Genomic DNA, 27,006 nt, shown 5'->3' with positions numbered 1-27,006 from the left:
GTTCATTGTTTCTTCTGAAAACAAAATAATTCAAAAGAGTTTCTCCTGCTTATGTTGGAGTAACTGTCTCTACTGTCCAGGGAAGAAGAGTTTCTACTAGATTTTGGAGGAGCATTGCTGTGAGGATTTGATTGCATGCAGCAACAAGAGCGTTAGTGAGGTCAGGATGTTGGATAACCAGCACCACACCTCATCCACAGCCCAAAAAAGTACTGGATGTAGCACCACCACCATCCATCATTCCAGAGAACACAGTTCTTCCACTGCTCCACAGCTCCTCAATGCTGGGGGGCTTTATACCCCTCTACTAGCCCACGCCTGGCATTATTAGGCAGCATGGAGCCAATAGGTTCATGTTGATCTGCTCCTGCAGAGAGTCCTAATCTATTGGCAGTACTTCTCTACAGGGACTAGACAAGCTGTGTGTCTGTGTCAGCAATGGGTGCAACTTAAATTAGCTGAATGCATTCATTAGAAGGGGTGTCCACACATTTTTGGACATATAGTGTAGGTGCTCTTTGGCAGTTTTTCGAGAGTCTTCGCTGAGTCTTGGATGGTTTATTTGCTGATTTTTGCATGTCCCCAGCCCCTGTTCCTCTAGTGTGGAGATTATTCAGGGGTTTGCCCGGCTGAAGACCCTGATTGTGGCTTTGGCTAACAAGAGAACAAGTGGAAGTTGTGAGCATGGCCAGTGTCTCACCTCCATACTGGTCACGTTGCACCTGTGAGTTCCTGCAAACCAGCCATCAGTGGAACACTGATCGATATCCACATCCTGCAGACTGACATCCACCCGAACAACTCCCCTACGAATGAGAGAGAGAGATCGAGAAAGAGAAAGAGAGAGAAAGAGAGAGAGAGGATCAATTATGTCTTCAGTGCCAGAGAAGGCGAGTCAATCAGCTGGAACAACGTAAATGTCTTAAGTGTAATGTAAACTTCGCTCCTCTGAACACTTTGAATCCATACAGCCTAGATCGCCTGACAAACACGTCCCTTGAAGCTCCAAGGGTTCTCCTGGGACAGGAAGCTTCATGAGCTGTTCCATCAACAGATACACCATTTGGACAAAAGTATTGGGACACCTGTTCGTTCATTGTTGCTTCTGAATCCAAGGGTATTAATAATTATATCCTGCTTTTGTTGGAGTAACTGTCTCTACTGTCCAGGGAAGAAGGCTTTCTACTAGATTTTGGAGGAGGAGCATTGCTGTGAGGATTTGATTGCATTCAGCGACAAGAGCGTTATTGAGGTCAGGCAGCATAGTGCCAACAGGTTCATGTTCATCTGCTCCAGGGAGCTCTATTATATTGGCAGTAATTCTCTACAGGGACTGTATAAGCTGTGTGTGTGCATTTGCACATCTGGGTCAGCAATGGGTGCAACTTAAAGTAGCTGAAGGTATTCATTAGAAGGGGTGTCCACAAACATTTGGACATATAGCGGATACTACAGCGCATAAAAAACGAATGGAAGGCAAAATGTCAATGTCCTGCAGTTTGACTGGCAGTGATTGACACAATCCAATGGATGAGCTACCTCTCAGATCACTCACTGGCCTGATCTCCGTATCTCTGTTTTCCAAACTGCTACCAGTGGTCAGGTGACTTCTGATGTACAATCCGAAAAAAAAAGAAAAAGGAAAATCAGAAGGACAGACTGGAAAGTGGACATTCACGAGGCATCAGTGAAGGCAATGAGGCGTAACTGGTTTCCCTTCCTTTAATAGAAGCTGAGCCTCTCTGTTTATGAGCATCAATTATTAATGCCCTTCACCCCTTGGTGCTACAGATCTTTAGCAATCCCATCATGCTCTCTGTGCGACAGTCAATAAAACGCCACCCACTCCACCTCTTTTGTGCCTTGAAGGGTGAGTAAAGAGAAGGGCCGGCCATTAGTGGAGCCAACAGGTCCCCCAGCAGCCCATCCAGAGTGGGCTTTCCCACCAAGACACAAACACTGCATTATTTTAAGTGAAATCATATTTAATCATTGGGCCTAAATCACCTGATAGACACGTCCTCTGAAGCTCCAAGGGTTCTCTTGGGACAAGAAGCTTCATTAGCTATGCCACTAATAGATACACTATTTGGACAAAAGTATTGAGACACCTGTTCCTTCATTGTTTCTTCGGAAATTGTTTCTTCAAGGGTATTAAAAAAAAGCTGATCCTGCTTTTGTTGGAGTAACTGTCTCTACGGTCCAGAGAAGAAGGCTTTCTACTAGATTTTGGAGGAGCATTGCTGTGAGGATTTGATTGCATTCAGCGACGAAATCGTTAGTGAGGTCAGGGTGTTGGATGGATGTAAGAAAACTAATGGAAGGAAACAAATGTCCTGCAGTTTGACTGGCAGTGATTGACACAATCCAATGAACAGACTACCTCTCAGATCACCCACAGGCCAGTAGTGGTAGGTGTGGCTCAACAGACAACACCTCTACCTGACAGTGAGCTAATAAGAGTCCTTGGGCAAGACTCCTAACATTACATTGGCCCACCTCTGTAATACGAGTAACCTTGTAAGTTGCTCTGGATAAGAGCGTCAGCTAAATGCTGTAAATGTAAATGCCTGATCTCCGTTTTCCAAACTGCTTTTAAGTCATTTTTATCTGGAGAACGTTTACAATCACAAATCATTTGTTGTTTCTAGAGACTAGTTAAAATCTAGACTAGTCTGCTCTGTAATTAGCCATGGGCTGCATTATTTGCCATTGCAATCAAATTTCAATTACATGTTCAATTACAAGTTATTTTTGGTGTATGGTAATAAATTAGCAGCATTTCTTCTTATACTTTTGGATAGATATTCAGAAAAACAATTCTGAGGAAAATCAAAGTATCAGCTGTAAGACCAGTTTAGGGTCTGAGCTTTGACACGCCTCAGCCAGAATTCAGGCCTTTTAATGGCTACAACTGTTTTCAGGTTTATGACGTACGTTATGTTAGATAACAAAGCCCTATTCGGATGGGTTTAGTCCTGCATGAGGACGTAAAGTAATGTAATTTTACGTCAGGAAGTCTGTAAAATTTATGGCGACTCGTACGGGATAAGAAAACTCTGCATTAATGACTGAGGTAGTAGTGGCTACTCAACCTCCTTGGACCTGCACTGACCACTGCATACTAGGAACACCCCAAAATACCAAGCTCTGAGCCAGTCGTCTAGCCATCACAATGGGCAGAGACGTCTCGGGCAGGCTCTGACAACTCTCAGTCGATACACAGAAGAATAGCTACTGAGGCTACTTTTTGTGAGGTCAGGGCCGGGGGAGAACCTTTTTTAATGTAAGACGTGAACTGGATTTCAGCAGGGGGTTTGTTTATTCACACAAACTGTACACACACACACACACACACACACTGACTCTGGAGGCAGCAAAAGACCAAAAAGACTCCCAAATATGTACAAAGACCTAATGTCTTGACTACCACAACAGAAAAAAGCACACTCAAGAAACGTAACTGGACAACAAATACACCCCTGAGGCACACCAGACAGCACAGCACACTCTCCACTCACAGCAGAAACCATCAGCACAAAGTGAATCAGTATACATCCCACTTAAATAATGCACTGAGAACTAGCCCTGCTCTGCACTGTTCAGGAGTTCTGCACATGATGTTCTCTGGTGCAGACAGAACCGTCCTGAATGTGTAAGAGTTAAGCTCTGTGACTCTGAGCTCCGACTGCACCAGCATTAACCTCACCGCAGGTAATCACACCTGCCTCCTCGCACCTGCTTCCCACAGGAGAGCCGGAGCTGTGAGCACAGATGAATCTTCGAATGAGGAATGTGCACCAGCATGGCATTTAAAGTCTAACCCAACGAGCTCTGCTGCAGGTGTTATAAAATAAGTGGAAAAGTGCCTTTCCTGAAAGAAGTGCAGAACCGTTGCTATGGTATTCCAGGTGGTTACTATGGGGTTGCTAGGTAGTTGCTATAGTGGTTGTTAGATGGATGCTACACTGTTGCGAGGTGTTCGGAATTGTATTTCAAGCGGTTGTATTGGTGCTGTTTAGTGTTTGCTAGGCAGGCTAGGGTATGATATGCCACATGGTTGCTATGGTGTCTCAGGTGGTCGCCAAATTGTTGATGTGGTAGCCCATGTGGTTGGTTGGGTGATTCTAGTGTATTTTTATTATTGTGACATTTGAAGGATGCTAAAACCTTGCACTGTATTCATTCCTACACGAAAAATTGTATGTCCAATCAAACAGCTGTACACAATCAGACTGAAGACTCTGGAGTTGGAATGGTGTCGATATTGTGAAAAGTTTTTAATGCACAACCATAATAAATCTTTCTTGCATTAAAAAATAGGCCTGATTATTAAAATATTCAAATAATTGTTGGCCAGGCCACTCCAGGACCTTGAAATGCTTTTTACAGAGCCACTCCTTCATTGTCCGAGCAGTGTGTTTGGGATCATTGTCATGCTGGAAGACCCAGCCACGTTCCATCTTCAATGCTCTTACTGATGGAAGGAGGTTTTGGTTTAAAATCTCACAATACATGGCCCCATTCATTTTTCCCTTAACACGGATCAGTCATCCTGTCCCCTTTGCCGTAAAACAGCCCCAAAGCATGATGCTTCCACCCCCATGCTTCACAGTAGGTATGGTGTTCTTGGGATGCAACTCAGCATTCTTCTTCCTCCGTTCTCATGATCATTTTGACCCCACAGGATGAGATCTTGCATGGGGCTCTAGATCGAGGGAGATTATCAATGGTCTTGTAGGTCTCCCATTTTCTGATTATTGCTCCCACAGTAGATTTCTTCACACCAAGCTGCTGCCTATTGCAGATTCAGTCTTCCCGGCCTGGTGCAGGTCTACAATTTTGTTTCTGGTGTCCTTCGACAGCTCTTTGGTCTTCACCATAGTGGAGTTTGGAGTGTGACTGTTTGAGGTTGTGGACAGGTGTCTTTTATACAGATAACTAGGTCAAACAGGTGCCATTAATACAGGTAACGAGTGGAGGACAGAGAAGCCTCTTAAAATTACAAAACAATTACAGACCTCTCTCATTTTTCTAAGTAGGAAAACTTGCACAATCAGTGGCTGACTGCATACAATTTTGCCCCACTATATTTATATGCTGTGTATATATATATATATACACAGCATATAAATATAGTGGGGCAAAATTGTTATATATATAAATGTATATTACTTATATCTCCAATTTAATAATCTACATTTGGATTTAATAATCATAATTTAATAATCATTGCATTGGATGGTAATAAATTAACAGACTCAATTTTATATATTATAATTTTATATTTTATATATATATTTTTGGATAGATATTCAGAAAAACAATTCTGAGGAAAATCAAAGTATCAGCTGTAAGACCTGTTTAGGGTCTGAGCTTTGACACGCCTCAGCCAGAATTCATGCCTTTTAATGGCTACAACTGTTTTCAGGTTTATGACGTACGTTATGTTAGATAACAAAGCCCTATTCTGACGGGTTTAGTCCTGTATGAGGACGTAAAGTAATGTAATTTTACGTCAGGACGTCTGAAAAAATTATGGCGACTCACACGGAATCTCTGCAATAATGACTGAGATAGCTTGGACAACAAGTGCCGACCACTGCATACTGGGAACACCCCAAAATACCAAGCTCTGAGCCAGTCAGCTCTAGTCTGGCTCTAGCCACTCAGTCTGGCTCTAGCCATCACAATGGGCAGAGACGTCTCGGGCAGGCTCTGACAACTCTCAGTCGATACACAGAAGAATAGCTACTGAGGCTGGAGGTTTGTGAGGTCAGGGCCGGGGGAGAACCTTTTTTAATGTAAGACGTGAACTGGATTTCAGCAGGGGGTTTGTTTATTCACACAAACTGTACACACACACACACACACACACACACTACCACCAACACACTCACAGAGGACTCTGTGCATCTGTTCTTATTAATAACTTTGAGTGTGGCCTTGCCTGAGGGGTTTCTGATCTCAGTTCATTTCCCGTCTCCACCGCTCTGCTCAGTCTGTAGGAGTACCTCACACTGCTAACAGAGGAGAACAGCGAGCGCTGCCTGTGTTAGACTATCCTTTCTTCAGGTCTGTACACACACATACACACACACATACACTGACACACAGCTCTCCACTCTTCCACTTTTCTCCATACTGCCAATAGAATAGGACTCTCTGCAGCAGATAAACATGAACCTATTGGCTCCATGCTGCCTAAAGCCAGAGGGGTATAAATAGAGGGGTATAAAGCCCCCCAGCATTGAGCTGTGGAGCAGTGGAAGAACTGTGTTCTCTGGAATGATAGCTGGTGGAGCTCCATCCAGTACTTTTGGGAAGGTGGGGTGGTGATCATCCAATATCCTGACCTCACTGACGCTCTCGTCACTGAATGCAATCAAATCCTCACAGCAATGCTCCTCCAAAATCTAGTAGAAAGCCTTCTTCTTCCCTGGACAGTAGAGATAGTTACTCCAACAAAAGCAGGATAAACCCTTTTTAATACCCTTGATTTTAGAAGAAACACTGAATGAGCAAGTGTCCCAATACTTTTGTCCAAATAGTGTATGTGAATTTGTCTATAGCAGTTTTACAGCGACTCCTTTAATGTTTAATAAAGATCTGTAAAATACAGATACACGAATATTTTGACTTCCCAGAAGTCACTAGGCCTTTTCTGAAGCCAGAGAAGGTCCTCAGGCTTCCTAGATGTAATGCAATACACTACAGGAAGCATAGGGGGGCATATGGCTTCTGTTGTGGCCACTGCATCATAAAAGAAGACGCTGCTTGTTGCTCAGGCAGAGCCCTGAATAATGCCAGGGCTCTGTTCTACAGATAAGCACTGGTTGCAGCCCAGCCCACAAACACACACTGAACCTGGTTGGCTGCCCCTGTCTCTTCCCTCCAGTGTTACATGGATGTGCATGATGGGTAAAGCTGTTGACGGACTGTTCAGGGCAGCCAGGAAAAAGGGAAGGCCTCAAAAATAGCCACCCTACAAGCTCAGCCGGTCCAGCATCTGCTGAAGCCGCCACCCCTCGCCTTTCAGAAAGTGCCCCGCAGGCTCGGCATGCTTAAAAACCCAAACACAACATTTGGCTCATTTCAAACTTGCTCATCCATCCCTCTCTTTACCCTCCAAGGGTCTCTCCCCCGCCAGTGAGCCAAAGTGGACATATGGCGGCCAACCCGGGGCGTCTGCGGCTGACAGTGGGAAAGCCCAGTCTCCTCCAGTGAGTGCAGAATGAGTTCAGCAAGGTCAGCTGCACAACGCAACAACCACCTAGCAACCCTGGAGTACCCTAGTAACGCTACAGCAATCACCTAGCAACACCACAGCATCCACTTAGCAACACCAAAGCAACCACCTGGGATGCTTTTACAATACAATAGCAGAAACCTAGCAACACCACGGCAACCACATATAGTGCCATAGCTTAACAAACATTTAACACCCACCTAGGATGCAAGTGCAACACCAAAACATCAACCTCGATTACCATAGCAACACCATAGCAACCACCCAGTAACACCATAGCAACCACCTGGAATGCTATTATAACACCATACCAAGCACATGGTAACACCGCATCAACCACTAAGTAACACAATAGCAACCACCTAGGATGCTATACTAATACCTTTGCAACCACCTATTAGCACCACAGCAACCACCTAGCAACTCCAAAGCAACCACCTGGAGTACCACAGCAACATTATAGCCACCACCTGGCAACGCCATAGCATCCACCTGGGAATACCACAGCAATCACTAAGCACCAGCACAGCATTCCCCTTGAAATAAAATAGTAAGCACCTACCAACACCATAGCACCTGCCTAGGATGCTATTGCAACACCACAGCAAGTACCTAGCAACCCATAAGCAGCCACCTGGAGTACCATAGCAACACCATAGCAACCACCTATAAACACCATATGAACCACCTGCAATTAAATTACAACACCATAGCAAGCACATAGTAACACTGCAGCAACCACGAAGTAACACCAAAGCAACCACCTAGGATGCTACTGCAACACCATAGCAACTACCTAGCAACCCCAACGCAACCATCTGAAGGACCACAGCATCATCATAGCAATCGCCTTGCAACACTACAGCATCCACCTAGCAACACTAAAGCAACCACCTGGGACAGCAGGAACTTAGCAATGCCACAGCAAATACACATAAAATGTCATAGTAACTACCTAGCAAGCATTTAGCAACACCACAACAACCATCTAGGATGCTACTGCAACACCAAAGCAACCACCTCAATTACCATATCAAGACCATAGCAACCACCTAGCAACACCATAGCAACCACCTAGAATACTATAACAACATCATTGCAAGCACGTGGTAAACACATCATAGCCACCACCTAGCAATATCATAGCAACCACTAAGCACCTCCACAGCATCCACATGAAATACAATAGTAGGCACCTAGCAACACCATAGCAACCACCTAGCAACACCATAGCAACCACCTGGTATGTTATTACAACACCATAGCAAGCATCTAGCAACACTACAGCAACCACTAAGTAGTGGACCACTTAGGATGCCACAGCATCCATCTAGCATCATCATAGCAACCGCTTAGCAACTACCTACCTACTTAACCCCACAGCAATGTCCGAGTGAAAATTAAGCTTCACCCTAGTAACCACATAGCAACAGACCGGCAGCAGCCCTGTGAAAAACTGATCTCCAGTTATAGAAATTCATCGGGAGTTTGGTTGCAGTCGCTGCTGCTACAAGTGGCACAGTTAGCGATAAGGTTCAGGGGGAAACCATGTAGCACTCTTGCTCTTTCGCAAACACTTCCTGCCCCTGTCAGTCTCCGGCATCTCAGACTCTTCATTAGTTTCTTGTTTCTTGTTATGCAAGCCTGTAGGTGGGAGGGGCCACAGTGTGAGCTCCACTCACCTTAATTGAAGCCCTCCACCCGTGGCTAATTTTAGAGCCCGTGCTCATCAGCCACGGCCGTGCTGCCCAGCATCCAAGGTCACTCCGGCCTGACATCAAATCTCAAGAAGTGAAGTGGATTGGTAACAGTTATGTCACTTAGTCCAAACGCTGACACAATAATTACCGTGTTTAATCCAAAATTACTGCAATGAGGAGCAGGGGCGGCCAGAAATCTTTGACCTGCCGGAAATTAAAACTAAATCTGCAAAGGCACCGTGTTGGCCTTCTTAGGGTTCCATAATCCTTAAAAATACATTCCAAGCCAGACAGGTGGTAAACATGATGGATGTTATCTCACCATGCATTCCTATTCTCCAGGTCCATTCCGTAATTTAGAAACTGACGTCCTTGTTCTTAAAGACGCAGCAGGGCTGGACTCTTGTGCTCTCAGATAATGAAGCCATCACATCTAATTGGCTTTTGAGATTCAGTGGCTGACATTTAGCACCAGAGCTCAGATGATGGATTCAGAAATCCTTCCTCTGAGCTGTTCTGCTGTCAGACTTTACAGAACTGTTTGCCGTTTGGAGAGCCTTCCTATGCTCTTCACTTTAGGCCTGGTTTTATGGACCTTGGTTATGGACCAGAGGTGTTTCATCATAGAAATGTCCATGTAGTCCATGTTTTGGCTTAATCTGGGTCTGGCAAAGCCAGCCTTTATATACCAAAGCTAATTCTAAACTAAGGAAAAGACACTGGATATGTGACACTGAAGACCCCGTTATGTAGAATTCAGAAGTTCACAGTGGTGGTGAATAGATCCAGACGTCTGAAGGACATCAGAGGGTCAGCCCTGTTCAGCTCCTCCTCTGCTGCTGTGTTCTCTCTTCACTGGCTTTCTGTAGCTGCAGCTCAGGTCATCAGATTCAGACCCCTGACTCTGGCCTACAAAGCCAAGACTGGACCAGCCAGCCCCTCCGTACTTGATGGCGATGGTCAAAAGTCGATCCGCACCAAGAGCCCTTCCAGCTTCAAGTACGGCTCGGCTCGACCCGCCATCCTTTAAGATCCACGGAAGACGAGCGTCCAGACTTTTTACTGTCCTGCACCGAAGTGGTGGAACGAACTTCTCCTGGGTGTCCGAACAGCAGAGTCCAACACTCGCTGTCCTCAAACCCAGACTGAAGACCCTCCTCTTCTGAGAGGACTTAGTGAGCAGAGTGTATTGAGTATTATGGTCTCCATACTAACTTCTGTATTTAGTAGAATCTAAGCTTAGAGGGATCTAACTAGCTAAGGGTATTTTCTGAATGAACAGTGAAGCTCTTCTGTAAGTCGCTCTGGAGTAGAGCGTCTGCTGAATGCCTTCAATGTAAATGTAAATATTTGATAAATATTTGAACAGTTAATAAAGTTATTACACTAAATAATTATGAATACACTGACACTGTTTTACCATAGTTTTGAAAAGAGTTATAAACTGAAGCATTTTCAAAATCCGTTCATGGTGGAGGGATACGTGCAGGGCGCTGTAAGACAAAATAGTCCCCAAAGGAAATATTATTTTACCATCATCAGTATTACTTGTATAACAGGAGACTCTTGAAAGTTCACTGGTGGGTTTGGATAGTAAATAAAACGGCTATATTCTTGTTTTTGTAGTTATGGTTTTGTCTGGTTCTAGACGTTGATAAGTTCCTCTACAATAAACCACACTTTCACACCAAACCCCCACTCTGAGTGCTTCAGTTCTGCAGAAGTTAAAAGAAAAGTGCATGGAAATTCTCTTTAACTTTATTATTATTGCAGATATTTGCAAAGAAAACTAAAATATCCACCCAGAACCTACTGAATATCCTACCTTCACCTACTGAATAGTTCTGTACTGAATATACTACCTTCACCTACTGAATAGTTCTGTACTGAATATCCTACCTTCACCTACTGAATAGATCTGTACTGAATATCCTACCTTCACCTACTGAATAGTTCTGTACTGAATATCCTACCTTCACCTACTGAATAGATCTGTACTGAATATCCTACCTTCACCTACTGAATAGTTCTGTACTGAATATACTACCTTCACCTACTGAATAGATCTGTACTGAATATACTACCTTCACCTACTGAAGAGTTCTGTACTGAATATCCTACCTTCACCTACTGAATAGATCTGTACTGAATATCCTACCTTCACCTACTGAATAGATCTGTACTGAATATCCTACCTTCACCTACTGAATAGATCTGTACTGAATATCCTACCTTCACCTACTGAATAGATCTGTACTGAATATCCTACCTTCACCTACTGAATAGATCTGTACTGAATATCCTACCTTCACCTACTGAATAGTTCTGTACTGAATATCCTACCTTCACCTACTGAATAGTTCTGTACTGAATATCCTACCTTCACCTACTGAATAGATCTGTACTGAATATCCTACCTTCACCTACTGAATAGTTCTGTACTGAATATCCTACCTTCACCTACTGAACAGTTCTGTACTGAATATACTACCTTCACCTACTGAATAGTTCTGTACTGAATATCCTACCTTCACCTACTGAATAGATCTGTACTGAATATCCTACCTTCACCTACTGAATAGATCTGTACTGAATATCCTACCTTCACCTACTGAATAGATCTGTACTGAATATCCTACCTTCACCTACTGAAGAGTTCCGTCCTGCTCAGCCTTTTCCCAGTGTCCCAGCTGTGACCGTTATTGGGCTAAGCAGTAGCAGAGGTCAGTCAGTGACAGGTCAGAGATTCACTGTCCAACAGAGGGATTACTCCAGAGATAACCAATAACTGAAACATGCATCATATCAGCGCCGACCCGAGAGCATCTGCTGTCCTAATGCGCATCCCTCCCACCAGATTTTAATCCCGTAATGTCCTCAGATTTACCGGAGCGTAATCTTGTTTGGAGGGACGGGGCGAAATATCGGTGAGCCACCCAAATGTGCTTAGAGCCTCGCGCGGGCCAGGCCGGGCTGAGTGTGGCCCGGGCGAAGGCAGCACTGTTAATTAGAGAAGGCTTTTACTCGGTTCCAGCATCTCCTCCGAGCCCCCGGCACATCCAAACAGCAGATCAGAGAGATGATTCTGTGTTCAGAAAATCACTCTGTTCTCACTGTTCCAGCGCCAGAACTGAGCTCAGCCCTCATCACCAGCCCTCGCTAATAACGAAGAGAAAGAAAGGATTCAGACGCTGCTTTTCTCGGCTTTCAGTCTTTTTCTGCTTGTCTTTTCGTCACTCAGTTAAAAGATAGAGCTCGTTTATGGTTATTTACAAGGAAAAATGGTTCTATATTGCACAGGGTTCCTCTATTGTGCCCTTTCTCAGTACTAAATAGAACCCTCTTCAGTAATACACTCAAATAAAAGTTCCAAAAGGTTCTTTGAGCAATCCTGTAGAAGAACCACTTTTGGTTCCATAAAGAACCATGTTTGTAATAGAAATGTGACCGTTAAATTGATACAGAAGAGAAATCACACATCTCTATGACAAGCTTCAGGATCTTTATGGGATCACAACTGATATCACCATTTGAAGAACCATTTGTAGCACCTTTATTTTTAAGAGTGTAGATAGAACCCTTTTACTGGTACTATATAAAATCTTTTTCAGCACTATGTAGAACCTTTTTCAGTACTATATCTAACCCATTTTCAGTACTATATAGAACCTTTCCAATACTATATAGAACCTTTCCAGTACTAAACAGGACTTTTTTCAGTACTACACCTTATCCATTTTCAGTACTTTATAGAACCCTTTCAGTACTATATAGAACCTTTCCAGTACTATACAGGACTTTTTCAGTACTATACCTTACCCCTTTTCAGTACTATATAGAACATTTCTAGTACTATAAAAACTTTTCCAGTACTATATCAAACCTATTTTCAGTACTATATTTAGCCCCTTTTCATACCCTTTTCGGCACTATACGGAACCTTGTTCACTACTGTATCTGACCCCTTTTCAGTCAATATATAACCTGCTTACATGAGTAAAGTAGATCGCACTCTAGAGATCCTTTTCATTTTAATTAATCTAACAAGTTTTCAGTACTATGTACAACCCTTTTCAGTACTATACAGAATAACTTAGTACTATATTTAACATTTTTCAGTATCATATAAAACCATTTTCGCAGTACAATGTAAAATCATTGTATGTTCTATATAGAATCCTTGAACCCTCTTTCAGTACTATACTTTTCTGTTCAGTACTGTATAAACCCTTTTTCAGTTCTATGTAAAATATAAAAGTACTTTCTATAGAAGCCCTTCCAGTACCGAAGCCTTATTCAGTACTAAATAGATTTTTTTTCACCGCTATATAGAAGCTTTTTTTCAGTACTATAAAGAACCCTTTCTCAGAACCATACAGAAGCATTTTCAGCATTACATAAAATCAGTTTCTCAGTACTGAGTATGTATGACCCTTTTTCAGTACTCTATAGAACTGCTTTTGCTTGTGTGACTGAAGTAGATCTCACTGTAGAGACTACTACAGCACTGCTGGAGGAGAAGACAGACCCTCTTTTCATTTTAAAGAATCAACCATTGAAATGTTCTTTAGAATCAATCAAAAGTGGTTCTCCTGTGGATCAAAGAACCCTTTCCGGCAGCTCTATTTTTAAGCGTTTACTCGGATTACTATCCGTATCACTTCATCTCAGTATATCATTCATTTCTAGTGACCTCCCACTGGAAAGGGGAATGGCGTATGTGGGAAGGGGTATGTGTGTGTATGTTGGGGGAGGATAGGGGGTCTTATTTCATTATATAGAACCTTTCCAGTACTGTACAGGACTTTTTTCAGTACTATACCTAACCCCTTTTCAGTACTATATACAATATTTCCAGTACTATACAGGATCTTTTCAGTAGTATATCAAACCTTTTTTCAGTACTATACCTAACCCCTTTTTCAGTACTATATAGAACATTTCCAGTACTATACAAGACCTTTTCAGTAGTATATCAAACCTTTTTTCAGTACTATATTTAACCCATTTTCAGTATTATATATAACCATTTTCGCTTACATGAGTGAAGTAGATCTCACTCTAGAGATCTTTTTAAATACTATATCGAACTATTTTCAGTACTACTATTTTAGTACTTTCAGTACTACATACAACCCTTTTCAAAGAACCCTTTTCAAAGAACCCAGCTCTATTTTTAAGCATTTACTTGGATTACTGTCCGTATCACTTCATCTCAGTGTATCATTCATTTCTGGTGACCTCACACTGGACAGAGGAATGGCAGTGTGTCCTTTTAGTCTCTTTCACATGAGTGTGTGTGTGTGTGTGTGTGTGTGTTGGGGGGGGGATAGGGGGTCTTATTTCATTGCACACTTCCTGTGTCGGCTAATTGATTGTATCAGGTTGTTTCGTGCTCCTCTTTGTGTTGCATTGGTGTGCCGGCTCAAAGCCCCCCCCCCCCCCCCCCCCCTCCATCCTTCCTCCAAAGAGAAAGCTGGTGATATAGTGCTTTCTGCTTCATCTCTTCAGCAAATTCCCCGATTGAAATTCCGTTCAGACGGAGCGGCGCAGTGAGACGCTGCACTCATACTAATTCTGGCTAATACAGGAGCGGGACGGATTCCTCCCAGCCAACTTAATTTCTGCAGACAGTGAGGTCAGACAGACCTGGGTCTGTGTTTTGGTAATAGACATTTCCATTTCACTCTTACTCAAAACCAGGATCGATGGCTTTCCCTCTCTCAATGCCCACTGCTGTGTCAGTGTGTGGATACACACCATATACCCCGGCAAATTAGCAGCAAATACTCAGAATTATATAAATATGGAATATCAGGATGCATACTGCATGTATAACAGCAGTGATCGTAATTCTAAAACCTCAAACCTGTTACACTATGTCCAAATATTTATGGACACTTCTAATGAATATATTCAATTACTTTAAGGTGCACCTATTGTTGACACAGATTTGCAAATGCACACACACAGCTTGTCTAGTCCCTGTAGAGTAATACTGCCAATAGAATAGGACTCTCTGGAGCAGATTAACATGAACCTGTTGGCAGGCGTGGGCTAGAGGGGTATAAAGCCCCCCAGCATTGAGAAGCTGTGGAGCAGTGGAACTACTGTCTTCTCTGGAATGATAGATGGTGCTCCAGCCGATGCTTTTGGGACGAGGTGTGGAGTTTGGTGATGATGAGGTGGGGTGGTGGTGATCATCGATCCAACATCCTGACCTCACCAACGCTCATGTTACTGAATGCAACCAAATCCTCACAGCAATGCTCCTCCTCTAAAATCTTGTAGAAACTCTTATTCCCTGGACAGTAGAGACAGTTACTCCAACAAAATCAGGAGAAACTCTTTATTTAGGCCCCTTGATTTCAGAAGAAACAATGAATGAGCAGGTCCCAATACTTTTGTCCATATCGTGTACATATTAGTCTTGACTCGTTTTATTTTTTTAACCACAACATTTACATAAACCCACCTACTAGAGGAAACTCTAACCAAAGCTGGTGAGGTGGTAAAACCTGACGGCGAGTTCAGGAGATTATGGGGTTGTTGATATTAGAGGGCAGCTCATCACCTCCAGACTCAAGACCTCAAGACTATTCTTGTGCCAGTGTCCACAGAAGGAGAAGCAAGCTGTCTATTAAGCTGAAGCAAGATGTCCATGCTAAGACATCTTTCACAGACCTGTGCCAACAGGATATCACCATTCTCCAGTAAAATAAAGATAATTACAATGTTACCATGTTTCCATGCTAAAAACAAAGCTAGGCTGGGCTTTGCTATGCTACAGAGCTCCTGCCATGCTGCCATAAAACAGCCAATGAGAATAGAGCTCATAATTTTATTAATGAGCCCAGGGCATTTCATTCTGAGGTAAAATAGCAGGGTGGTAACTAAAGGTGGTAGCTAAATGTGTCCTTCACATTTGACCCATCTGTGATAGTGAACACACACACACACACACACACACACATACACACTAGTGAACTGAGGCAGTGAGCACACACACACACACACACAGAGCAGTAGGCAGCCAACTCCAGCACCCGGGGAGCAGACAGAGGGTGAAGGGCCTTGCTCAAGGGCCCAAAAGTGGCAGCTTGCCGAGCCCGGGTCTCGAACCTACAACCATCATCAATAGCCCGGAGCTCTACCCTGCAGAGCCACAGTATGTCATGGCACCTTAATATTGTTATTCTTTATGGAAACAATATTCTCAGAGCCGTTATATTGGTTGTTGATTATTATTGTGCTAATGGCAATACCGATATCACAGATGGCTGCAATATGCAAATGAGTATATATGATATACCTGACCAAGTGTTTCTGTGTATTTTCATGTAATCTAACCAAAGTGCAATAAACATCACATATAATGCAGCAAAACCTAATACTAAACTAACACTACATTTCCAAAAGTTTGTGGACAGCCCTTTGTTATTGGTCATTAGTAACACAGAAAAGCTTATTACACACTAAGGTGTATTACTCAGTAAATACACAGACTTCTGTACAAACTGGTGGGGCTGTTCTCTGCTAATAGAGATTTGTAATAAAGCTTTCGGCATCAGTACCAGACCTCAAAGTCTTCACGGAAGCGTAGAGACTGTTACAGCAATAAAGGGGGACAAGCGTCTTAGTATTAGTTTGTGTAATTTCAGAACTTTTGGTCATTAAGTGAATCTCTATTGTTTGTTATTTGGGATGATCAGCTCCCAGCTGATTTTCACACTGTGTAAAAATATCAGAAATATCCTCAAATTGTTAATAAATAATTGCTGGTAAATTATACATAACTGATGGCACTGATGACAATTTTACAGAAAATCGGCAAATAAATTAATTAAATAAATAATAAAGTTAAACTAAATAATATAGTTAAATAAATAATATAAATTAAACTGCAGCATACGGAGTTGAATGTTAGGTTCCAATTTTATTTCACTCGTAAACTTTACATTTCTGAGATATATGTTTGTTTGTTTAGACAGCAACACTAATGAAAAATACTGTATATCTCAATTACAATGGGTAGCAATATACCTGAAATACTACCACCATACTGTGAAGTGCTAATTCTCAGTACAGGCCAACCCAACTCAATCAATGAATCCATCAATGAATCCATCAATGAACCAATCAATAGCAGTTTGTTCCTGAGAAGCAATTTGTCGCTGTCATGCGAAAATCCTATATCTCTATTTTATCGATTTTGCTTTTTGTTTTTTTGTTTTGGTCCAACAGAAATGCTCCAGAATGAGTTGGAGTAAAATCTTTCTACGCGCATAAGAAGGCTATTTGGAATATATGAGGTTTTTAAGCAACAGTGCCAAATTTTGTCAACATGCATAGTTTTACATTAACCACAAAGCAAAACACAAAAAAAACCTCTTAACAAACAAATTAACAAACCGCTAATCAAGCTGGAGACAATCCAGGATTAATGGCTGGCCTTCAGGCAAGCATTAAACACTTTAACAGATGAGTGGACATCCTGCTACTTGCTAATGAGTCAGTCTGCAATCTGGCCCTTTAAGAAACTGTACTGTAGTATAAATCCACCATGCTTGGACCCCGATGATCACCATTTGTAATGTAATTGTAATGTAATTAAATACTGAGGTGTTTACTAGGTGCCTAGGAGCTAGGTAACACTCGAGAACAGAGAGGTCAGATTAGACTGACAGAAAACAACTGTCAAGCATACCTCATCATCTGTCAAACATGGTGGAGGCACTGTTATGGCATAGGCATGCATGGCTACCGGTGGAACTGGGTGTTTACTGATAATGTGACTCTTGATAGGAGAAGCAGGATGAATTCTGAAGTGTATAGCGGTCTACTTTTCTCAGATTGAGTCAAATTCTGTGTTGGATTATGACCCAAAACGAGGCTATATATTTATATATGTGTAAAATGGCTGGATTATAATATTTAGTTAAACCTCTTGAATTAAAAATGAAGGTCTGTATTTCAATCACATCTAAATGACTTTATTCCAATTCCATTAAGGCGGTGTACTGAGGCAATACAGCAGCGGCACTGTCCAAATACATATGGACCTAGACCAATGTCCCTGTGGCCCCACCCCCGCACCTTCTTAGCCTCGTTTGTGGACCATCTAACGCAGTTCTGAATGTTCCTATGCTCTCAGCCACACTAGTTCACAGTTTGGGTCAATCTCTGGTGTCACTATGAAAATCCACAGCCACATCTGTCCATGGTTCATCACTGGTAATGACCTCTAGTCCAAATGCCACCCAGCTGGCAGTGGTTTGTGAATGGTCTTATGAAATCCAGCCACAGGGCAATCCTCCCTGTATTACAGGCAGCTTTACTACTAAATCTAATACTGGTTTTCTGTTTCCACCAGAGGTCTGATTCTGTCAGGCAGCCTTTTACACACTCTTACCTAACGATGCTGAGTGTGTGCACACATGGATGCTTTTGTACAGACAGGAGAGAAGCATTAACATACAGTAACGGCCTAGATATGGCCATTTCTGTGCACTGTGGGAGTGAAGAGAGGGGGTAGCTAATATAATGGCGACTAATGATTAATTCTATTAATTAATGATTTGTTAAATTAATCAACTAATCAGACTACTATGCTCTGTGTTATTTTCTATTAATTTGTTTCTGTCACGGGCTGTCATTTATTCATTTATATAGCTCCCTCTATGTTTCCTATAGTGTACTGCAATGCAAACCTAACCTCCTCTAAATACCATCTCTACCTTGTTGTCCATGTGTATTTGATACGTCTTTGCAACCATACTCCATATCCCCATATCCTCCCCTTTTGACTCTCATCTCTCATTCTTGGCTCCACCTACTAGCGAGGGGGTAGTGGCTTCCCATCATAAGCAGAAGCTGCCTGAACGCCAGCCCAAAGTTCTCCGAAATCATCACAGTCACCCCTAAATCATCACATGCTGATGGCAGTGGTAAAAACAAAGGATCTGAACTGGATTTGGCTTAAAATATCAGATCCAATCCAGTGAGGATGCATATCTCTAGTATTTGTGACCCATGGAAGCTTTGTTGTTGGTTCTATGGGCCCCACTGAACCCTTGCACCCCCTGTGTAGGTCTAATTTGTAGATACATGGTAGATTGAATGAGTAGTGTTAACTGCTGTTATATTGAGAAAACCAGCGCAGGTTGTTGGACTCTATAAGCAAAAGCACCAGTATTTACACGCAAAGTCTAGAAAACCTTACACAGCAGAACAATTACGTGAGAGCACAGCACTGACGATAGAGCCAAGCGCCTCCAATTCTCCTCTCATAAGAGCTTCAGAGCGCAAAAAGTCAATACTCTGGGCTTTCTCCCATGAGGTCCAGCCCAGCTATTTCGTTGTTTTTCTCTCCAAATATTACCACTACAGCCAATTCAGCCCCTCTGAGAGCACCAGTGAGATGTCAGGAATGCTGGAAGTGTCTGAAACATCAGTGAAGCAGTTACACAACAAACATTTGCCTTGGACAGCCCAGGCTACTTCATAAATTAGCGGTGCATTTCTGAACGTGTGAGAAGAGCTAGTGCGAGAGAAAGGAAGAGCGAGGGGGGAGAAGCGGGGATGTAATGCTTTATAAGCTTGATCTACATTTACTATCATTTAAGGTCTTTATGATTTCTTTATCCATAGAGACGTTACAGACTCCGTCTTTCTGCAGCGTTATCACTGAGAATGATCTACAGAGCCTATTGGCTCAGTATACGCCACATAATAGGAGTTGTCAAGATAGCAAAAGGCCGTAATAGATGCAATTAACTTTGCAACCAACTGTCAGTGCCCGGCAGCTGTTTCAGGAGTGAAATATCATCGCAGGTTATCTGCTAGGATAAGCCATTCAGAAGGCCTGGAAATTCAGACGCGCCCAAATTCATCTGAAAATGCCACGCGACGCATTAGGAGGCTGAAATGAAGATGGCCCCTGGTCGCTGTTGTACATCTTTCATTATTTATTCATTATTGTATTGACTGGCGTTATCTGGAAGGGATCCTCCGAGCAGAGGCTGGAGGCAGCAGATTAGGGAGCACTTTGTAAATACGTGTAGGTGGTAATAAGCAGGCTCCAGCACACCAGGCTGGGATGGGATGATGTTATGGACTGTGAGCGAGTATTAATTCATTACTAAAGGGATAAACAGCAGTCGCAAAACCACGCCCCAGCTAAACTGAGGCCCAAAACAAACAGGGTGTGAAATTATGGCACGAGGAGGCGTCTGAAACGGTCCACAGCTGGAATTCTCTATAAAAAGCTCACAAAAGGTCAGATTCTTTGCTAAATGGGTCATTGTCATGGCGTGTTAGGCCAGACCAAGATGGGATGAACACTTGCAGAGATGGAGATCTAAGCAAGATCCAAGCAAAAAACAAACAAACACAAACACCCAGAGTACAAAAAAACATGAGCAGCAATGAGAGGGGAACCTCTCGAGCGACCTCAAGGCTCCAAACGATACAGTTCTCAGCGTTGAACCATGGAGTTGAGACTCCTTAAGTACCCCCAGTCCCAGGTGAAACACATGAACCAAACGAACAGGAATCGACACACTGAACCAAACACATGAACACAAATGAGGTGGAAGTCCTTATTTGGGCCTGTGGGCGGCGGTTCGGAATCGCCCCAGGGGAGGCTGCAATACCGAGGGGCTGACATTCATGTCCTTTCTTGTATGTATGGTTCTAAAGCAAAGGTGCCACAAAAGGGTTCTTTGATTCAGAGATGCAAAAAAAAATGAAAATTAAAAAATGGAAAATAGGATCAGGTTTCGTTCCAATGTGATTTCTTCCTACTAGAATCTTAGGTTCTTCACCCTGGCACATCTCAGTGCCAAAATGGTCAATTAAAAAACATCCTCTGAAAGGTTCTTTAGGGAACAAAAAGGGGTTCTTCTGCAAATAATGCAAAGAACCCTTTTGCCACTGTTAGTTTGAAGCCTGTGTTTAATTGGTAAAGGACATTTACAGTATAGGGAGGGTCTTCTCATTTCATTTTTAAAGGGCTCTTCATTCTGGCACATCTAACTAACAAAAAAATGGTCCACTAAAGAACCTTTCAGTTCCTGGTTCTTCTGCCATTTTGCAAAGAACCCTTTTTGCCACTGCCAGTGTAAATAGTGAAGGTTTAACTGGTAAAGAACCTCCACACCTCCACAAAATCTTCACGTTTTAAAAAACTCTTCAAACTGACACTCATTTAGAAAAAGAAATACTGTGGTACTCTTAAGAACCTTAAGAGCCTAAAAAGGTTCTTTAAGGAGCCAATAGGGGTTTTGTGGCTTCATGCAATAATCCCTTTTCAGCAGCATTAGTTTTAAAAGTATGTTTGAGGTAAGAGAAACCTTTCATGGAGGACCTTCAGATTAAAAAAAAACTTGGAACACTGGAACATCTCGTTTACAAAAATTGCATTCAAAGAAACCATTCTCTGAAACGTTCTTTATGGAACCAGAAGTGGTTCTTATGAAAAGTCCCTGCTTTTGCCATTATTACTTTAATATGGGCTTAATTGGTAAAGAACCTTCATTTAACATGCAGGATCTTCACAGTTTAAAAGGGTTCTTCCAACAGCAAGTGGACACTTTGAGAAAAAGCAAACTGTTTGGTTCTAGACTAATGGGTCAGAACATCTCCAAAACATCAAGCAGGTTCTGTATGGTGCTTCCAGTATGCTGTGTTCAGTATCTACCAAAGAAGCGGCAACAGGGTCCTGGGCAACCAAGACTCTCACTGATGCTCATGAATGCCCCACCTCACACCTTACAGGACTTAAAGGATCTCCTGCTAGAATTCAGTGCCAGATACCACAACACCCACCACTGGAGGTCTTGTGCAGGCCCATTGGAGCTCCACATTGCTCCAAATTGGAGCTCCACAAGAGCTCCACATTGGAGCTCCACACCATTGGAGGTCTTGTGTTTTGGTGCCTACAGAATATTGGGCAGGTAGTTTTAATGTTATGGCTGATTGTGCTCTTGCATTAAATCAGTGGTTCTCAACCTTGGTTGAGGACCTGGACGACCTCCTGCCCTGCCCATTATAGTGGCTTTATAGGGCTTGTTTCTTGTGTGTTGAGAGCATGGGTGCCCAAACTTTTACGTCCAGCTGAATGACTACTGTCATAAAAAGATAAAGCTAATCAAGACTATATATAAACTATATATATAAGGTCTTTTTCACTAGTTATTTATATACTGCCCTCTAATGGATGGGCATGGAATTGCCACTGATGACTAAAACACTAAAAACAGAGCAAACAGTTAATGCATTAGGACCTTTTGACCTTCTTAGAAGCCATATAGAGCACAGTCATTAAATTAATTTAAACCAATTAATATTTAACAATGATTTATTGGCTTCAAGATCACCTGGTCTAATAACTTCTTCTATCTATGGGACTTTGGTTTACTGCCATTAGCCAAACCGACAGGTTGATCCACACAGCTGAGAGTTTTATTAGCAGTGCTATTTCATAAAGAACCTTAATGCAGTTACACCGAAACTTGAGCCACAGTGTCTGTACCTGTGGGACTAATTACTGTGTGTGGAGGAAGCAGTCTTATTGTTCCATTGTTAGCTGCCGTGTTCTGGAAGCTCCCTTGAGGAACATGAACCGAGAGGAAGATCATTCAACACAACACTCACACACCCTCCTTGTTAGAATAATCAGTCTCCATGCAGTTTCCTAAAGCACCGGAGTGTTAAGATCATCTCCGAAAATTAGAGATACTGTAGTATTCAAAGGGACTCTCGCTCTACAGTCTTGCAGTATTTGTGCTGTACTGCTTTGGGGGACGCCAGAGCTCCATATGACGACAATGTGGTGGCAATACCATGCAAACCAGTACTTCTGACTCTGCAAACCTACATGCATTTCTAATTACAGCATATATGGCATATATGGCAGAACCAAAACACACAAGGTGTCCAAAAGTGTGTTCACTGCTATCCTGGAATCCACTCAACCCTTAATAAATGAAAATGGACACCAACTCCAAACCTTCGTCTTCCCAAGCCAATGTGGTGAACAGTGAAGTCAGGTGTGAAGAATCAACTAGCTTGGCCCTGCTGCGAACAATATGTGAAGCTATTTTTAGAAGCCATACCAGAACCTGCCAGAATGCCACTGTAACAACAAGCCCTCGAGACCAGAGAGGATTCAGCGCGAAGAACAACTGCATTAGACCTCACATGAGCAAAGCTAGGTGAGCTTCAAGGCTCACCAGGACCAGCCTGTATGAAATGATCTGCAGTAGCAATGGTGACAATGGTGCTTGTAAGGCATTCTCATGAACTGACTGTGTGACAGCTGGAAAGTCTTAATAGGCTGCCTTGAAGATCCATCATGATGTAGACCATCTACTTACAGCTGCTGATGTCTTAGTATCTCTACAGATTTGAAGATTCACCATGATGTGGATCATCTGGTTTACATCTTAATTCATGGTCCAGGTAACTGATTCTTACAGTTGTAAAGTCTTAGGATTGGCCAGGATATGGGTCATACATAAACAGCTGCTGAAGTCTTAGGGTCTTAATAGTATCATAGATCTTCACCGTTTCATCTAGATCCTCCTAGAAAAGCTACTAAACGTTTAGGGATCTCCACAGTATCGTAGGTCCACCATAATGTGGAGCGTCCAGCACAAATGTCTCAGAATCTCCATAGAATCTTGTGATCCAATGGCTTTAGAAGCTTTTATTAGATCATCTACATCATCGTAGATCTCCACAGTATCAACGGTCCACCATGATGTAGATCATCTACTAAAAGCTGCTGAAGTAATAGAGTCTGATATCTACGATACTGTTAGGATCCTAAGATTTTATGGAGATCTACATCATTTATTACTGTAGATCATCAACTACCAGCTGCTAAAGCCTTAGGGTCTCAACAGTATCATAGATATCTACAGTATTACAGTATCATAGATCCACCATGGTCTAGATCGTCCTCTAAAAGCTAGAAAGTTGAGAGTCCTCCACAGTATTGTAGGTCCACCATAACATGGAGCATTCACTGCTGTCATTGAATCTCCACAGTCTCCATAGAATCGTGTGATCCAATGACTTTGGTAGCTTTTAGAGGATGATCCTCATCATCATAGATCCCCACAGTATCACAGAGTATCACAGGTCCACCATGATGTAGATCATCCTCTAAAAGTTACTAAATGAATAGGATCTCAACATCTGGATCATGGTGGATCTAAAAGCCAATAAAGTCTTAAGATCTCCACAGATCCTAGATCCACCATGATGTGGATCTTCACCTAAGCTGCTGACATCTTAGACCCGAGTATGTAGATTTACCAGCCGATAACATCGTAGGATCTCTTAGGATCTCACTTTAGATCTACCACAGGGTGGATCACCCACCAACAACTTTCAACTTACCTGAAGTCTGGGGTCAGATCGGGCTTCAGTCCGTAAAAGCCTGCCGACAAGGTCAGAAGCCACCTGGGAACGAAATATCCATCCTCGCACTCCAAATAGGGAGCTGACCACCTCACATGGGTCTTGTCGGTGATGTAATCGGTGGAATCCCGACTCATCGCTCGCTCATGGTTCCTCTTTCTGCCCCGGTGCTCGTGGTACCACGCCGTCTCAGCCGTGTCGTTCTGCAAACCGTGCCGTGCCGGGGTCGCAGACAGGTCCTGCAGGACGACATCCCCTCCGGCACGCGTGGCCTGCAGGAAGACCTGTGGAGCGTGGGTGGAAGAAGAGCCGGTGCTGAAGGCAAGAACGGCGCGGTGGATCCTGGAGTCGCCCTCCAGGATGCTGCGGACCAGAGCCCGGTACCACTCCACGTCCCGCCGGAGGCTCTGAGCACGGGTGCCATTGCCCCGCAGCAAAGCACTGAGAAAGGCTGATGCATGAGTGACCGCGTCCAGCGCCCCGTGCATGGCCCGGTGGGGGCTTGCCCGGGATCGCCCCCGGAGCCCGCTCAGCTCATACCTGCCCGAGCAGTTGGCGTGGCGCAACGCTGAGGAGTCCCCTGTGTGCAGGAACGCAGTGACAACCCTCGGCAGCTGCTGGTCGTCGACGTCCCGGCTCCACCGGACGCCCCACCGCTCGGGGGGCTTGCGGAGGGGCTGTCTGCCCCCCTCGCCACCCCGGTCTCGGTGAGACCACTGCACATGCCCGTAGCTGGACCCGAGAAGAAAGCCAACTTGCAGCAGCAGCAGCAGTGACAGCCGGGTTGTGGCCATCCTTGCTCCTCTTGGAAACCTCCCACTGGTTTGATCTTCACTGGATTCTGTTTCTCCAAGATGCTCAGCAGCAACTCAGCAGTCGCCCAATCCTTACATCCCTCCTTTCACCTGTAGCTAGCCTGTTCAGTCCTCCCACCTCACTCCTGCCCACGAAAACACTGACGCTGTCAAACCCACGAGTGGAGACCCTGCTCCTGTTCTTGTGCCCCCCCAACACACACAACACGCAGGACCGTTACATCTGTCTGGCGTTTGTGCGCATCCCGCTCGTCGTCGTTGCTCCTCAGACTCCCTCCGCTCGCTCCTGCAGCCGTATCCAATCCATGCAGATGTCCAAACAGGTTTCTGAGGACGTCCTCCTCCTCCTCCTCCTCCTCCTCCTCCTTCAGGGGCTTTTTCACCAGTCTTCACTTTCACACTTCGGAGGACAAGAAAGAAACACACACACACATCCACCCATACATGCATGCATGCATACACACACACACACACACACACTCACTCCGCCCTCTTCCGAGCGCTAGCCTGGTCTAGTTAGAAGCATAACGAAGGGCAGGAACCATGAGCTCCTCCAGCCCGTCTCCTGCATTTTCTTATAGGGTTTCCAAAGTGCCCTTGGTTCGTGTTTGGGTGCTTCTTCTGTCAATCACTGCAGGCAGAGCGCGTTAGGTGGAGCTGGAGGAGCTGAGCGCGGCGTCACTGTAGCAACACAGCGGCGCTGAAGGGTTGCCAGATTGGCCCGTTTGTTTTACACCCACCTCTCCAGGCGCTGCGCTGCTGAGGCTGGAGATATTGTTGTATCCCTGAGCTGGGAGAAATAGTAGTAGGTAGATATTTGGTAGATATGGATTTATGGTAGATATAACAAAACCCAACGATTGTTGCAATAATATCCCTCAAGCCAAAGCAACACTGCATTTATCACTGGTTGATGATGGCTCAGATTTTATTGATTATTTTACATTAGAGATTTAAAGCCATGCTAATTCCTGAGGCAGCTGTGGAACTTTTATTTGTTCAGTGTAAATTACCAGATTTTCAGCGTGAGAAAATATGATGTCAAAAAGAAAACAGCATTGCACTGTTAATCATTTCTCTTCTTTAAAAACAACACTTGCAATATTAAACTTAAGTTATATAAAACGTGATATTATAAATTAAAATATATTTTAACATTTATTTATTCTAATAAAATAATTATTAATTGTATATTTTTATAGTAATATTTGTAACTATTCATGTATTATATATAATAACAATACAAATAATTAATTATTATTTATATCATAATATATATATATTAATATTAAAAAATATATAAATATAAATAAATATTAATATTTAATTATATATATTATTAATAATTAATAATTAAATTATTAATGTATTATTAGACATGTATGATATATATATATATATATATATATATATATATATATATATTCTTTTTTATTTATTTATTTATTTTATTATTTTTTTTTTTTACACACGCATGCACATTATATAAAAGTTTAGCCACCCCTGGTCAAAATGCATGTGATTTTCTGAGTGAAAAGTAAGTTGGAATGGTGTCATAAGTGAATATATCCTGTGGATCATCAACAAAATACCTGTGTAGATGTAGCTAAACAGACAGACAGACAAACAGATGGATAGATAGATAGATAGATAGATAGATAGACAGACAGACAGACAGACAGATAAATAGATAGATAGATAGATAGATAGATAGATAGATAGATAGATAGATAGATAGACAGACAGACAGACAGACAGATAAATAGATAGATAGATAGATAGATAGATAACACTAAAATGACAACATTTCTTT

The 27,006-nt window shown here is 42.9% G+C and overlaps 1 protein-coding gene across 2 annotated transcripts in view; it reads right to left on the bottom strand.

Annotated features, from left to right (window-relative positions):
* gpr158a (G protein-coupled receptor 158a) overlaps positions 1–25,755 on the bottom strand; it is a 125,470-nt gene extending 99,715 nt beyond the window's left edge. For both annotated transcript variants that reach the window (XM_072679293.1, XM_072679294.1), the window contains exons 1-2: positions 24,358–25,755; positions 701–806 (exon numbers count right to left, since the gene is read on the bottom strand). In XM_072679293.1, coding sequence (XP_072535394.1) covers positions 701–806; positions 24,358–25,172 — 921 coding nt within the window. In that variant the 5' untranslated portion in view covers positions 25,173–25,755. The remainder of the gene's footprint in view (positions 1–700; positions 807–24,357) is intronic.
* Positions 25,756–27,006: the final 1,251 nt, after the last annotated feature.

This window comes from Salminus brasiliensis, chromosome 5, assembly GCF_030463535.1.
Source record: "Salminus brasiliensis chromosome 5, fSalBra1.hap2, whole genome shotgun sequence".
NCBI lineage: Eukaryota > Metazoa > Chordata > Actinopteri > Characiformes > Bryconidae > Salminus > Salminus brasiliensis.
The sequence above is the reverse complement of the archived record's forward strand: the minus strand, read 5'-3'. Positions and strand labels throughout refer to the sequence as shown.